Source organism: Ambystoma mexicanum, chromosome 6q (genome assembly GCF_040938575.1).
Source record: "Ambystoma mexicanum isolate Mex_15411 chromosome 6q, UKY_AmexF1_1, whole genome shotgun sequence".
NCBI classification, from domain to species: Eukaryota; Metazoa; Chordata; class Amphibia; order Caudata; family Ambystomatidae; genus Ambystoma; species Ambystoma mexicanum.
This window is the reverse complement of record NC_090937.1, coordinates 673,498,193-673,515,024: the sequence shown is the minus strand read 5'-3', so window position 1 is coordinate 673,515,024 and position 16,832 is coordinate 673,498,193. Positions and strand designations below refer to the sequence as shown.

General features: G+C 44.6%; 1 protein-coding gene across 3 annotated transcripts in view; it reads right to left on the bottom strand.

Moving 5' to 3' along the window:
* TNIP3 (TNFAIP3 interacting protein 3) overlaps positions 1–16,832 on the bottom strand; it is a 451,042-nt gene that overhangs the window by 42,374 nt on the left and 391,836 nt on the right. For all 3 annotated transcript variants that reach the window (XM_069631170.1, XM_069631168.1, XM_069631169.1), the window contains exon 5: positions 13,198–13,326. In XM_069631170.1, coding sequence (XP_069487271.1) covers positions 13,198–13,326 — 129 coding nt within the window. The remainder of the gene's footprint in view (positions 1–13,197; positions 13,327–16,832) is intronic.

The window sequence follows — 16,832 nt, the reverse complement described above, 5'->3', positions numbered from 1 at the left end:
AATGTTGAGAAAGGCAGGCAGCCTGCGCTCCATCCAAGCTACCAAATCCAAGCCCTCCATAACCTGAGGGATGCCAAACAATTTTATGTTGTTCTTCCGATTTCTATCCTCCAATTAATTGAAATTTGCTTTGAGCTCACACACTCTTCCTCATAAATGTTCAAGGCCGTCCATCTGATCCTCAAGCTAGTCAGGCGACCCACACATTCCCCAATTTCCATCTCCAGAGTCCATTTGACGACAGCCATTCCTGTTGGGAATTAGGGCTCTTGCCATTGGGAATCATTTTGGGGGGTAGCTGAGGGCAGAGATTTATCCCCATTGAAATGTGGGCCTTTTTTATGACATGCTTCCCCTCCTCTCTTCTCAGTGAGTTCTGAAATACAAACTTCCTAGTTGATGCTATGCCTAGAAGTTGATGTGCTTTAAATTAGGGCCATATCCCCTTAAATAGTTGAAGAGGCAGAAATAGATTCCAGCAATTCAGCCTCTTATCTCTACCTAAGAGTGTGTAATGGGGACCCCCTACTTGCGCTCGTCAATCCTTATACTGAGTTCAACCAGTGCAAATCAAAAGGCTGCAATTCCTTCAATGCGGGATTCACTAATTACAATTCACTACACCTGCTCCATTCCAAGATGGCCGCAACAAATGACTACTGACACTAGGCCTTCAACATAAAGGAGGGCCTACCTACCCTACCACATCCGGCCTCTAAGACTGCTCACTGGAGACTTTGTCGGTTATCGCCGAATCCTGATCAGCCAAGCATGGTGTGCATTCAGTTCTGGGTTGCCAGCTCTCAACATATAAAATTCTTCCAACCGCCCGCACCATCATAGTGCGCTAGAGCAGGGCTGCTGCTTTACTCTTGCCATGGTCCGGGCTGCACACTCTGGAGCGGCGGAACATGTCTCCTTCACCACCTGCAGTCACTCTCCCTCCGCCGCCTCCCTTCTCACACCCAAGATGACAGAGAATATTGGATTATCCGCCCCTCTGTCAACAGCGCTAATCAGCCATCACATGCAATGCAGCAGCTCTGTTGGGATAGTACAAGGGGGTTGCAAGCTTCAATCACGATAAGCATTGCATATTTGTATTCTGATATCAGTGCGGGTACCAGAGTCTCAAGGGATTGCAGCCATTTCCCGGGCTGCCAAACCACGCACCTCATGGATATGAATTTTTATCATCTTATATTGTTGGGATGTGTAGATGTTTGATAGCTGACAGTGCCTGTTTTACAAAAACCTTTTACAGTGACACAATCCCATTGAAAAATGCTTTATGATATAATATTATATGATATATGATATGATATGATATGTGATATGGCATTTATAATGCGCCTATACACAAGTGTTTCAAGGCGTGACGAGGCAAGGGATGGGGAACAGAGGGAATACATAGACAACAATCTTACTAGGCCAGGTGACAATGAGATCGCGCAAGTGAAGGGGCAGGGGAAAGGGGAAAAGTGCTGGGGGTGAGGGGAGGGGCCAGTGCAATTCATGAGATCAATAGTAGAAATATAGAATAAATAGAAAGCCATAGATGAAGGATGCGGTCAGCTGGTGGCAAGTGCAAGGGTAAGTGCAGACATCAGGTGTCACGTGCAGGTAGTGGACTGTAGGGATACAGAAACAGTCCACAAGTGCGGGGGATGTCAGGGAGGCAGTGCAGGTGTGCAACTGGTGGGGGAAGGGACCTGGGCTCGAGATCCGAGGGTGGCCAGGCGACCGGTGCAGATTCAGTTTCATTCAGGAGTTCAGCAGGGGAGGGGAGTAGAGAAAGCAGAAGCAAAGGTGCTTCCGGAACCAGAGATGGTTCTCTTCAGGTTTGAGGGGGGGCAGAGAGGCTGTTCCAAAGGGAGGCCCCGGCCGAAGACAGAGATCTACCACCAACTCGTTGCTTGGAGAAGCGAGTGACCCTGAGGGAGTTGGAGGCGGAAGAGCGCTTGAGAAGGAAGATATTTAGGGAGAGAGAGTTGACGGTATTGAGGCCCCAGGAACCGGTAGGCCTTGTGGACAATGCACAGGGTCTTGAACTTATTCTTCAAAGCCACTGGGAGCCAATGCAGAGATTTCAGTCCTGGAGAGATACGATCCCTAGGCTTAAGGCCACGGCCAAGTCTCGCAGTCCTGTTCTGAATGTGTTGCAGAGGGCAGAGAGTAGAAGCAGTCAGATTTTAAAAGAGGCTGTTACAGTAGTCCAGCCTAGAGAGAACCAGAGCTCTGAAGACAGTGAGCTTCTGGGGGAAGGAGAGGAAAGGAAAAATATCTCTGAGGCGGGGCAGCTGGTAGCGTGATTTCTTAGAGACGTCTGAGATGTGAGGAGAGAAGGAGAGTGTGGAGCCGAAGATGACCCCAAGGTTATTTGCCTCACAGGTGGGAGCAGGAGGAGGGCCAAGAGAAGCTGGCCAGAGAGCGACAGGAAAGGAGGGGGCAGGTGTGCAAATGAGGAGAATCTCAGTTTTACTGGCATTAAGGCAGAGGTCATTAGCGGCACATCACTCTGGATGATTGCAAACAGTCAGAGATGAGAGATGAAGAAGAAGTGTCTGAAGGGAGCCTGAAAATGAGGTGAGTGTCATCCGCATAGCACTGAAAGTTGGGGCAGAGGGCGGCGATGCAGTGGGCAAGAAGTGATTCAGGTCCAATGTTTGTGTCCAGGAGCGTGATAACTCCAGGAATGTTTACATGACTGGATAGGAACTCCATGGATATGTACTGTAAATTAGCCTGTGTATAAACCTATGCAATGGGTTGGGATATCTACATGGGTGGTTTCAGGTTGACATATGTTTATGCTGTGTGTGGCTTGAGGTATTTACTGTAGATTGGTTACAGGGTGAACACAGCCCTCATTGGTGTGTACATGGTGGTGTGTGGGAGACCACATGTGTTTGTGTGCATAGTTGCGTGTGTGATTTAGACATGCATACAAGTCTGTGTTTTTGCTTCAGGTGCATGCGCAATGCTGGCGTGTTTTTAGGGTGAGTATACAGTTGTGGGTAGGTTGAGATATGTATGTCACTATGCGTGGATTGTAGGAGAGTGTAGTTTGAAGCTTTCTCATTACTGGGGTATGTAGATGGATGTGGATTGGTTTCAGATGTGCAGAGGTTGTTTGTGGGCTTGGGTGGGGCAATATTGTTTTCTGTTGGTTGAGGTGTGTGCATGGGTTCACGTGCTTTACTGGAGCTGTGTGCATGGCAGATTGAAGGTTAATCATGTTTGCATGGCTTGCCTTTCATACCTGTTCATTTGTGCCCTAGGTTGCAAGTGTAAGGGCATTTCCTCTACTGTTCTCTTGTGATTGTCTCAGTGCACACAAACTAACATGACACATATGCTAGACGGAAGACATTAAAGCCTTACCAGCCCTGAGGCAAAGATATTATCCTGAATGCATTCACCTTTCGCACTGTCTATTGTTCAATTGCCCACTCTTGGGCAATAGTCAATCCTGGAAATACAAGTCTGCAGTTGTTTTCGGGTAAAGAATTAAATGAAAACCCAGACAACAAATCTGACACACGTGAAGGTTCTACTTGAGCACACGTCGTGTCAATCGCACAGCCACAAACTACTTTTAGTAATGATTGTTATTTTCTCTGAAACTGCCATCACGTCTCCTTTTCCTTCAGACACAATGTTGCACTACTGATTCCTGCAAACCTGACCTCTGGTATATTTCGGCATGTTATATATTCACCTAAGATATCACCAACATGACCCTTCTTCCTTCAAACAGTCACAACTCCGTTTGAAAACCATGATTGTTTTATCTGTGCGCTCCTTGCCAGACCACCCACCAGGGACGTCATTTGGGGGTCGCCAGAGGTCGCAACTGCGACCTCTGAGGTCTCCCTTGCGACCTCTGTTAAAAAAAAAGAAATAAAAAAAAAACATTTCGTTTGGCTGGCTCTCATGTTCAGGCCCTTTAAAAAAAAATAATAATAAGACAAATAAGAACATGAGGGCCACAAGTCTAACACGTTCAGCACTGACCCTAAATAAGAAAGAATAGGAAACCAAATAATGTGTCTTTCTGGAATTCTGTACAATAATTGCTAAAGTCATTAAAGGTTTATTTCAGGCACACTTCAGGGGGGTGAGTCACTGATTTAGTCTGTTCTTAAATGCTTCAACTCAGCCTTTCATCCTTCTGAGGTCGAGTACCAACACAGGTTGGGTGATATTGGGTGTATATTCTTTATATATAAATCGCTTAGGCGTAAGTGATATATAATAACACATCATTTTCATTTGGCCTTGGACGTCCGCTTGCATTCACAGTAATTTGGTAATATGGGCCTATACACACTGATCTTAACGATAGATATATGGCGATCCATTCTTGCATGAAATGTACATCACATTATAGTGATATCGTAACCATATTTTTCGTACTGTACAATGCTGTGATGTCACTTCCTGTTTTGGCAACGGGTGAAAGGTTCGTGTTCCATCGCTTCCTGCGATATCACTTCGGGGTGGGGTCAAATGATATCAGTTCCTGTGATGTCATCAGGGGTCAAGGGTCGTGTGATGTCACTTCCGCTACCCCTGGCATTTTGGTGAAATGACGTCCCTGCCACCCACCCCTTCCATTTCCTCCGCAGACTATGTTATCTGGATACCCCCAGTGGGGGCACAGTATGCCCACTTGTAGTCAAGACTTGGTGCTTTGGCACAATATTAGCAGTTCTAACATAAAACAGACAACACAAAATAACAGAGTTGGTGAAGATCAGTGTTACACTCCTTCGTCAAAAATAACATATTTTCAACTGCATCCGATGGCCATGTATTTGTATGTGTGTGCTGTGTCCCCAGTGTCCAATTGATGTTCCTCCAGCGTCCTTTGTGTGTGTCCCTATGACCTTTGTGTGTGCTCTCACTAAGTTTTTACAACTGAGATTTTAATGGGTGTGACTTTAGACATAACTGCGTGAAGGTAAAAGGATCTTTGATTGTCCTGTACGGGTTACATGGGCGCGTATATGATTGAGTGTGCAGCGATTGTGGAATTTAGCAATTTGTACGTAGCCAGGCGAACTGTGCATGTGTGTCATGGTATTCAGGTGTCTTTGTTGATGCTCACTGCATGTGTATATGGCTTCATTGGCATATGTGGGTCTGAACATCTGCTGTGCAGACCTCCTTTGCTTCTTCCTATGTGCTGCAGCCTTGCATGCAGTTCAGCTGCTGCTGTCTAGCTGGACTCCCAAAAGTGGAGCCAAGATTGAAATCATTTCAGCCATTTTGTTTGGGTGCATCTGTGCAAGTAGCAGGGATGAATGGGGCATGCTGGACTGGTCTTGGGGACACCCAGGGCGTCCAGGACTGTGGAACATGAGTTGACACAGAATAGATCTGGGGCACAAAGACACACTAGTGGAAGCAGGCCGGTGCCACCTCTATGGGAAGCGAGCAGCTGGGGTCGACGCTGAGAGCCTGGGGCGGAGGTAGAAGATATGGGAGATCACAGTAAAGGTCACAGTACTGAAAAAGAGAATATCCCAAGATAGCCTTTAAGAAGACCAAAATCAATATGGCAGCTATATAAACCTGCAAAAAACAGCCCTATTGTAAAATTGCATTAATACTAATGATACTAATACTACTACTACGACTACTACTACTACTACTACTAATAATAATAATAATAATAATAATAATAATAATAATAATACTAATTGGTTATAAAATATAATTGGTTTGGTACAGTTCAGAGCAATGTATCAACCCTCCCCGAAACAAGATTCACACATTTATTTATTTCAGATTCCTCATGAGATGAGAGTAATCACAGTTGGAAGGCTGCAAAATACAACTACACAACCCCTACATTCTGGGCACAAGAAACAAACTGTTTCGTAACAATGTTCTTATTTTAAAATAGAAAATCATATAACATATAGATTACTTTGACATAACAATACATCGTTATGTCATATTTGCCTTGCTGTCAAACACCATCTATACATAAAACAAAGTTAAGGGCCAAGGAGGGAGTCTGTTCAAATCTCACTATCTGGAATCAATAAGCCACATAGAATGGACATGATATCATTGGTCTAAACAGATACACACTTTTACGTTAACATATATTAAGGACATTTTGTTGAATAGTGCTTGAGTCTAATAATTTCAACTGAATGTAATTTCACAAAAGCATTTAAACAATACTGACTTTTTTTCAAAATCAAGATTTATTGTTTTATACCACATATAAGTTACATGCAATGCAGTTATCAGCATTACAACGTATACAAATAAACAGTGAATAATTAACTACCAGAAGCACGCTCCTTCATTAAAACACGTCCCCTCGTGCACCCTTCTCCATGCTCCGTCCCTTATTCCACACATTACTATTAGAACAGGCATTGTTCAAGTCATTAACCACTCCAACTATCACACTAGTCATCTACTCAAATATTGTGCTACTTCGATATTTATGAAATAAAGGGAGCCACTCATCCTCTATATCTGCCTATGTCTCATCAAGGAGGTGTGACAGATATTCCATATTATAAATATTTCTCATCTCACTCTCTGAAGCCATTACTGTGAGGAATTCGTCCATCTGCACAGGGAGTGTGTGCTCGCCTGGGCTTTTTTGAAGTTTTGTAATGAAATGAATGATGGGAGATCAACCTCAGAAAATGTGTTGGGCTAATCTGCACACATTGTCCTTTGCTCACCGCACAAGTAAGACATAGTCATGTGTACTGCGGGGGGGACACAGCCTAACAGCACATTTCTCCCTGTCAATAGCTGGAATGTTACAGCCACAGGTATATCATAGCAAATCAGGAACGGGAAATGCAACCCCTTCGTTCAGCCATGGCCAGCCTTATAAAAATATCAAAGGCTCAATGGATCTACCCTCGCTATTTTCTAAGTTCTGCTGGTGGCATCGCATACTGATGAGAGTTAATTGATGAAACCCGCGAAGGGGCTTTTTCGCAGAACTGACAAAAGGGGACAGGAAACCCAACACCCCTTTGACATCCAATGTGTAAACTTGAAGCTAGCTCCCACCCTCTGTATGAAGGGCATTGAAATGCATGTCTGGGACTGCTGTTTACAGTAAGCAACCCCTGCAGGGAGATCCCCTTTCAGAGGGAGGAAGTATGTGAATTGATGGAGACAGAAGTCTGTTCTCACCACAAACTTCAAGGGAGACCTGCGCTTTGCTCAAGATTCACAGAGAGCTCAATTAACCAAAGAGACACTTTGATCCACAACAGACAGGAAGATGGGTGGGACCTAGTAGTACATGTTGTCACCCCTTACCGTTCATGTTGCAAAGCATCTGGTTATGACCTCACGCATAACAGAAGATTGTTGTTGGGGACCCAGGATTGGTTCCTTAAGGTAGGCTTAGTTCACACCAATCACTGTGGCCAATTTGGCTTTAAAAGAGCATTGACCTCCTCTTTTGGCAGACCATCCGACGAGTTTGAAAGGAGTAAGAAGAAGTACTCATTTGGATCCTGGCTGAAGGTACAGTCTGCATTACAGCTTCTGTCAGTCAAGGGAAGCCAGGATTTCCGAGAGGGAATTAAGATCCATCCCCTAGACATCTCCCAGGGAACAGAGGGAGATAGCAGACTTAGAGGATCCATCCAGCAGCTACAGAACCGGTACCGAGCCAGCACACAGCATGCCCTGCTAGGTTCTGGCAGCAATCTGGTGAGTGCCAGAGAGTCTCTCAAAACAAAGGACAAGGCTGTTGCCTGAAAAGACTCTCCTCAGTTTTGGGCCGCCCATCTTAAAGGACGACACAAGCCCTGCGAAGAAGCTAGAAGGAGTGCCACAACAAGCATCGACCACCGTCCATCTTTTAAGGACATTTTCGAGACAGTCAAGCCCTCAACTGCAACCGGCTGCACCACTGACTGTTGTCACGCGGCAGTCGCTAATGCCGTCTAGACACCTCGACCAGCATTCCAGATCTGCCAACCAGCCGATCTGCCAACCAGCACATAGACAACAATTCTTGACCCTGAGCCACTGTTTAGGCCAGTCTGCAGCCATCCGACAGCCTCACTTGCTGAATTTTCTGCTACCTGATACCCACTGCTGTCTCCTGTCTTGAATGCCACAGGAGCTGCAAAGCATCCTGGAACCGACTCAACGCTGTTGAGCATTAAGATCATCTCAAGCACCAGGTACATTGTGGTTCTGTCCCCCTGCTCGTTTTCCGAAGGCCCCTACTGACATTTACGACCCCTTGATCCCTTGGTGCTGAAACCAAATAACCTTGAACAGTTAAGACTGATAGCGTTACTGACTACCCTCCTGTCAGTAACCATAGTGCATCCCTTTCCTTCATGACTCTGTCTGGCCTCTTTGTTCCTTTACAGGGTGAGTTGTATTTTGTAGTGTGCTAGAACTGTCTGTCGTAATAATAATAAAGTAAATATGACTAGACAGTCCCTTTTATCATTGCTTAATAATAGAATTTTTGCTGTGTTGCAACAAACCAACGATCCACTATCTTGCACAGATAAGCCTGCTGTCCGTCCACATTACCCAAATTGGACAAGGAGCTACTGGGAATTTCATGGATCTAATGTTTGCTTAACAGCAACAAATCGGACTGGTCCCCACACCAGTTCCTGAACCTATAATATCCGTAGACTGATTGAATCTTGTATCAAGTCTGATCTCTCTTACAACAAATACCCTCACCATGTGATATAAAAAGGATCATAAGGAACTAATTTGTTTTGATGCAATAGCCGCCCCGAACTATCAAGTCATTTTGGGTATCCCATGGCTAGAACATTACAATCCATGTATCAATTGGACTAACAGAGAGGTAACCCTATATTCACTGTTCTGTCAAGAACATTGTAACTGGGATAAAGAGAGCAGAAGCCTAGGGACTACTCCTCATCCTATTGTCCCATGTCACTCTCAGATCAGTATAGTTGGTTTAATGGACATACTGATGGAGAATCATGATTACCATATGGTTTTCCATCCGGTAGAAGCCGATTTACTACCCCTTCATCAACCATATGATTATAGGATAGAATTAGCACCAGGGGCTAGCGTACCGTATGGGAGTAACATACGTATTATCTGAAAAAGGAGAATCTAATACCAAAAGCATACATTGATGAAAACCTTAAAAAGGGACAGGGGCTCCCATTTTCTTTATGCCAAAAAAGGGAATCAAAATTAAGGCTCCTGTATCGATTACAGATAGCTAAATGCCATTACAGTGAAGAACAGGTATCCCTTGCCCTTGATCCAGGTACTGTAGTTTATATACAAAACTAGACTTGAAGGGAGCTTATAATCTTGTGTGAATGCATACATACATCACCAATAGCAGGAATTATGTTTTAGAAGCAAGCAATTATGGTCCACCAGAGAATATGAACTCACAGCTCTGAAATGGTGTCACAATCTCCCTAGTGCAGGACACTCAGTCTCACCATTACCCTCTAGACTCTGTATCGACATGTATGGTGGGAGACCATGAAAATAGATGCAAAAGACTATTTATAAGGTTGTGGTGTATGTGCATGTTCAAAATCCTCTTGAACTGCTACCATAGGTTTAGTAAAGGCTCTGTCCCTACCCGAACATCCTTGGCACACATGTTCGAAAGATTTTATAACCGATCTACCTCTGATTGAAGGATGTACTGTCATATGGACGGTGGTAGATTCTTTAACCAAATTAGGACATTTCAGTGCTCTATCTCAAGTCCCTACTGCAGCACAATTGGCCAACATGTTCATCCAACACATCTATAAACATCACAGACTATGCAAGAACATTGTTTCAGATAGAGGGCCCAATTTGTTTCAGTGTTCTGGAAAATCATGGCCAAACCTTTGCAACTCTCTTTAAGGTTTACTTCTGCTTATCACCCCCAAGAAGATGGACAAAGAGAAAGGGTAAATCATACACTTGGTCAATATTTAAGATGCTACACTGCTGAACACTATGGCAATTTTGTTTCCCTCCTACCACTGGCTAAATTAGCGTATAGCAACGCCTTTCATACCACCCTATAAGACAAGCCACTACATGTGTTCTATGGTTCACATCCCATCTCATTGCCTGTGATCACAAATTCTACAAAACCAATTAACTGCAGGTCAGAATAAGGCACTACAACACCTAACACAAGTGCAGAATAAAGCAAAGAAATATTCAGATAGGAAAAGGACACCCAGTGCTGTATATGTTAAGAACGATTTGGTCTGGTTATCGAACAAACATATTAGGATTCCAGCTTGTCCGCATAAACTCAAGCCCTGTTACATCGGGCCTTTCCCCATTGAGACAATCACTAACCCAGTGGTCATGCAACTTACTCTTCCTCCAAAATATAAGATAGAGGCAGTATTCCATGTAACTTAATTGAAATCGGTTACAGGTTCTCTTTGCTTCCCCGATAGATTATGTACTAATATCCCAGATGTAGGACAAGATGAAGAATATGACATTTCTAGACTCTTACATTGACAAAGATACCATAGTAGAGTAGAGTGTCTGGTGGATTGGAAGGGATATGGCCCTGAAAGGAGTTATTGGGTTCCTGCCGGGGATGTTCATGCCCCAAGTCTGGTGAAACTATTTCATAAACACCACCCAGGTAAACCTGGTTGGTATGCCCTATCTTTCCTGAGAGCAGGCACTAAGAGGGGGGCACTGTTAGAAATCCACCTACCACTACTCAACATGCCCTGCTTCTGCCAGCCTGCCTATGGCAACCCTGCTGGACTCGGCATTATGTGGCAGCTACTGGTTAGTTTTCTCAACACAAGACATTATGTTGTTCCCGGGCCCATTACAAGATGGCCTCCAGGTCCGGTTCCCTTCCCATGTCAACATGGCCAACCACGTTGGGAAGCACAATGCATAACCACATCCATTCAGACTTGTTACAATGGAGGAAGATACAAACGGCTACATCTTGCAAACCCGAACCCAGATACCACCAGAACCTTGTCCTGTTTCGGTATTTAATATTTCTATTTTTGTCAAGACTCTATAGTCTTTTGGGTTCTGTACTTCAATAGACTTTATTATATTTTTGGTCCAGTCATTATATTTCCATTTACCCACTGAACTGGATTACTCTCCTGTGTCTCTGTGAAGGAACAGTAACTAGCCATGGGTTCTAGGGGAGTTCAAGCAACAGCAAGAAGCCTTCTGGTAAATCACCTCACTGTGGGGATGGGAAATGTTGTTTCCTGTTAAACACCTAGTCATAGCTCATCATTGTTTATTGTTGGTTCCCTCTGCAGCTCCTGCCAGAGGTACCCCTGTAGCCCCATGCATAAGAGCATACCCATAGCAGATTTTATTTGGGTTCCAGCTTCCCACACCTGTAGAATTATTTGGAGATGGGTGGTTGCTGGTTCCCAAAGGGGAATTGGCACATCTTCATGACTCCCAGGAGGTCGTTGCATCTGATCTAACTTCTCAGAATCTGACACATATGCTCTGGGGCAATATCGTCAATGATTTGCAGTGGGAATGCATTCACATATTGTGGGTACAGTATCAATAAAATTATATATAGTGGCAATGGTGCCAAATGTTGTGGGTAGAATAGCACCACAGCATTGCATGGTGGGTATGCATGCATGTATTAGCGTGTTCTAATATGAAAGTGATTTTTAGTAGCAATGCCTGCACATATTTTGGGCACCACATCATGAAAGTTATTTACAGTTGGAATGCAGCATATATTATGGGTTCAACATCAACAAAGAGATTTATAGCAGAAATGCTGGCATAGCTATCGGTACAACATCATGAAAGTGATACACAAGGACAATGCTGGCATAGGCTATTGACACAGGCATCATCAAATGTTGCAAAGTTTTCCTGTGTACGGTTGGTTACCTGCCATCTAATGGATTTTGCATATGCCATCCCGGAGGACTGAATGTAGATTTGATGGCTTTTAACCAAGTGCTTCTCAAATTCTGCTGTAAACGTCAACATTTCCACCCATTCATTTAAACAATTTCTCTGACGGCACTACACTGAACCACCCACATTAGTTTATGGTCCCTCGGTTTGGTCTGTTCCTGGCACTGTTTATTGCCCATATACTGAAAATGGACACCATTCACCACTGCACTTGAATCAATTAGAAGGATGGTGCCCCTTCAAGAGCTACCCATTCCCTTTGGCACCAAAAGCTGACTCCAGCAATGTGTGGGTATCACACAACAGTGTGGACTGTGAACATGCTCGGATAGTACGGATCATAGAATGAGCAGCTGAGGCACACCAATTACTCCTCTCTCCAAAAATCCAAACTGTGGAAACAGACACAGGAGGCTATTTCTGAAAGGCATTCACACATCCATGCTCCAGGCATTTCTTTAGTTAGTGCCCATAAATTTACTGTTCTTCTCTTTCATGCTGCATCGTGTACAATCACATTTCCTGGGCGCTGCAGTAAACAGTCATATCAAGTGTCACCGCCTTATTGTGGGTCTCACACTACTGTCCAAAACTCTCACTCATTCACCCACCCACCATCATAACTTCTTCAATTTGCCCACACAAAATTATGTAGCCATCCGTACCTGCTCATGCATTCATCCATTCATCAGTATCACATGCATGCATTTTGTACAGCTACACATATCCAATCACCCACCCCTCTTTTCACTCTGTCTGCTTTCCCCTTGACATATCCACACCCCCCTAAGTGTACTTATGCGCATAAATACAGAACATATTTACACCATACATTAACCAACACTATTGGCTTTGTCAATGCATGTTTTTATATTGTTCCTGCTACAATGTTTTGTCAATGCTTATTATCCCTTGTAATGATGCTCCTTGCATCTACATTTCCGGAAGGAGCTCATGATCTTCCTTTTCAAAGAACGGCTCCTGCCTAGCACCTCGCTCCACACACCCTCCGCTCCCCACCTAACCCAAGACTGGGCGACCTGCTTCCCCCTATTTCCTCTGCTGGTTGCCTGTTCATCCCTTACTGCCAAATTGCTCTACATCCACTTGCCCATTGTCAGCTCAGAGGCGTAGCCAGGATTGTCTAACAAGTGGGGTCTGAAACTAAGGTAGTGCTTTTTTCTACTAACATTTTTTAATTACTTTTTAAAATTAAATGTACTCACCACATGACCACTCTAAAATGCACAATTATTTGAGTTTTACCTCATTAAGACGACGTATCTCTGTCTCACGCTGCTCTTTCTTTTCCCTCAATGACAGATTGTGCTTCATCAGGAGGTCATTCTGTTCCCTCATTCTGTCCAACTCCACATTTAAGTTGTATTTTTCTTTCTGAAAAATATAAATGTGAGAAAGGAATTAGCTTGCCCTTCTCAAATAGCTCCGACCTATACAAGAGAAATGGCCATGTGTTCTAGTTACAATCACAGATTTTTTTCTACATTATTTACTGTTTTGGTGTAATCTCCCATAGCATTTCGAATGTCAAATCATATAAACTTTAATAATATGTTTGCATGGTTAATTTGATTATTGTATCTCACTTCATGGATGGTTTGGAAGATGTTATTGATATTGATGACCTGTTGCAAACGATCTAAGATTGTGCTTAGGGGAGAGTGAAATGGCTGATTTTTGATCTGCAGGGAAAATGAGAGAATTCTGATCAAAATTCTATCGATCCGCAATGGTCATTTGTGGAATGACATTGGCCTGTTCAGGCTTTATCCGACCTAAAATTTCATCATTGTTTACATTTTTTTTCTCACAATAAAAATCATATTTTCTGATGTTTCTATCCAGAAATGTAAATTTTTCACGAAATTACATTTCTTAAAGCATTTCAGGCCCACAACCCCCTATCCCCCCAAAAAGAAAATGTAGGAGGAAAAAGAAATCCAACAACAAATGTGGCGGATCAGGAAAAAAAAACGCCTGGTCGTCGAAATGGAATTGGGGGTGAATTCACAACAATTTTGTTTCACTGGCGTTACATTTGCCCACCCAAAGTTTTACTGGCATCAACTTGGCACATTGCAAAATAATTTCTCTCTGACTTGGCTTGAAAATGAATACCTGTCTGTGGGCCTCATTACGACCCTGGCGGTACGGAGTGAACGGCGCCGTAAAAGGTGCCGGCACAGTTCACCCCTTACCGCCGCATTACGAGTTCCCCTCGCGGGACACGGTAAGCACGCCTGGGAAAACCATGCGTGCTTACCAGGTCCCGCGAGGGGAAGAGGGAGCAAACAACAGGCCATCTCGTAATGGCCCATTGTTTGCTCCCTCTCCCATTCTCATTCAGCCCAATGGGGGCTGAAATGGGAATGGGGAAGGACTGTGTCCGGGTCCTTAGAGGGAGGAATTACCGGGCCTTCCGAACTCGGAATGGCCCGGTAAATCCTCATTCCGAGGACCCGGAAACAGTTCACCCCGTACCGCCGCATTACGAGTTCCCATCGCGGGACACGGTAAGCACGCCTGGGAAAACCAGGCATGCTTACCAGGTCCCGCGAGGGGAAGAGGGAGCAAACAACAGGCCATCTCGTAATGGCCCATTGTTTGCTCCCTCTCCCATTCTCATTCAGCCCTATGGGGGGTGAAATGGGAATGGGGAAGGACCGTGTCTGGGTCCTTGGAGGGAGGAATTACAGGGCCTTCCGAACTCGGAATGGCCCGGTAAATCCTCATTCCGAGGACCCGGACCCGATGCGATTTCGGCGGCAGCCATGCCACCAATAGCGGCATGGTTACCGTCGAACTCGTAATGAGGGCCTATGAATAAATGATTGGCCCTCATTCCGAGTTTGGAGGTAGTCATGGCGCTATTTGCGTCATGACTACCTCCAATACCGGTACCGAGTCTGCCCTGGATCAATGGGGACTTACCGGTCTATTCCGACCTTTGCGGGACCGGTAAGTCCCCATTGAAAAAGCCAATCCCCATTCCCATTTCAGCCCCCATAGGGCTCAATGGGATGGGGGAAGTCGCTAATAACGGTACTGCAAATTGCGGTACCGTTATTAGCTCTGAAGTCCCTTAACGGGCCCCGTCCATAACGCCTGGTAAAACCAGGCATTAAGGAAGAGACCCGCTAAGGGACCACGGAATAGGGCGCAAAGGGATTACCGGCACCGATGTCCTTAACAGTGCCCGGTATCCCTTTGCTCCCAACTCAGAATGAGGGCCATTATCTCACTCAGTATATAAACCAGAAGTCTACACCATTTTGTTTGCCATGCGTTTTAGACTACAACTCCCCTCAGCCCTACCAAGCACAGTCAATCTTGAGGCATCATGGGAGTTGTAGTCAGAAATATTGGTGAGCCACAGGACACAGACTACTGTTATAAAAAGCTTAATTGATTTTGTAATTAAGTCACCTATATGAAAGGGTAGAGAACAAACAGCACCAATCTGGGTTCCTGGCTGATTTTCATAAAATCAAAGAGCATTTTGGGGACATATGAAAGACCAAAGTATTATATTTTGACAATGTTGTCTTTGTTAGTGATTACGCATGTTGTCCTTCTGAGCAGGTAATACACACTGGGTTTGGTGCTCCTTTCATTTGCCAGAACGTTCACCCTAACAGCACAATGGGCCTCATTACAACTCTGGTGGCAGCCGTGCCCTTAGTAAGGGCACGGTTCTGCCGGAGTTGCATTTTTTCCAGCACCCGCGAATGGGCAAGAACCGGGCATGCCGAGCTTGGAGGACCCGGTAATAACGGTGCCAGTGCAATCATGAGTTCTGCTTGCGGGCACCGGTCTGCACACCTGGTCAGACCAGGCGTGCAGTCTGGCACCCGCGAGCAGAACTTGTAATGTGGCAGAGAGGTAACAACAGCACCAGTAGCACTACCGGCGCCGTTGTTGCCTTTCCGCCACATTCATAATGAGGCCCAATGTCTGAAAAACCATGAACTGTATACCCTAATTTGGACAGCCTCAGTTCTCAGCTGTCCATCTTGGGCTGTCCTGCTTCAGTAAAACAAGATTTTTGTTATCTAAGTGGCTTACTCTGACAGATTGTATATTAATCATGGTTCCTTCAATGTTCAACTAGGTCCAGTCTTCGATCGAGGCCCTAGCCTAAATTGTGCATTCTGATTGTCTGTGAATGTGACATTCCCCAAATAAGAGCATTCCCATTTGAAATTGAACATGTGGAGAGGTGAATATGTAAAATTGGTCTTACATGTTATGCAATCAAAAGGCATTTCAATGATACTAACTGCACAGCTGTTTGCATAGCCGTCTAGTGACGGCTGGGTAGTCATCTAACCTAATGGCAGAACAGAGTTTCACCCAAAAAGAAATACCAGACTCTCTAATGGTAGGTGTAGCTGAGCAGTCAGGTTTAACTTCAGAAGGGAGGAAGGCTTGCAGGGAGGTGCAGTTAATCCCAATATACACCTCAAATGAATAAACCACACTGATATACTGACAAATATAAAATGTATTCATGAGGTCACACATAAAATATTTATGATAGGAAAAATGAGTGCTCAGGTTAAATGTAACACGATTGATCCAGGAGGCTGTCTCGAGGGGCAACCCAGCACTATACTTGATTTATTGTCGACTTCAGTGCGGCATTTGACTCAGTCAACCGCACTATTCTGTGGCAAAAATTGAGATGACTGCTATGCCCAGATTGGCTGTTGTCAATCTTCATCTATTTACACACAAATACAGGATTCTGCTTTGGTGACGACCAACAGGGGAGTCAAGCCAAGGTGAGTGCCAGCTCCCCTGTTGTTCAACCTTTATTTGGCTGATCTCCCATCGCGATTGACCTCAATGGGCTGTCCCATAAGATTAGGAGCTAAACC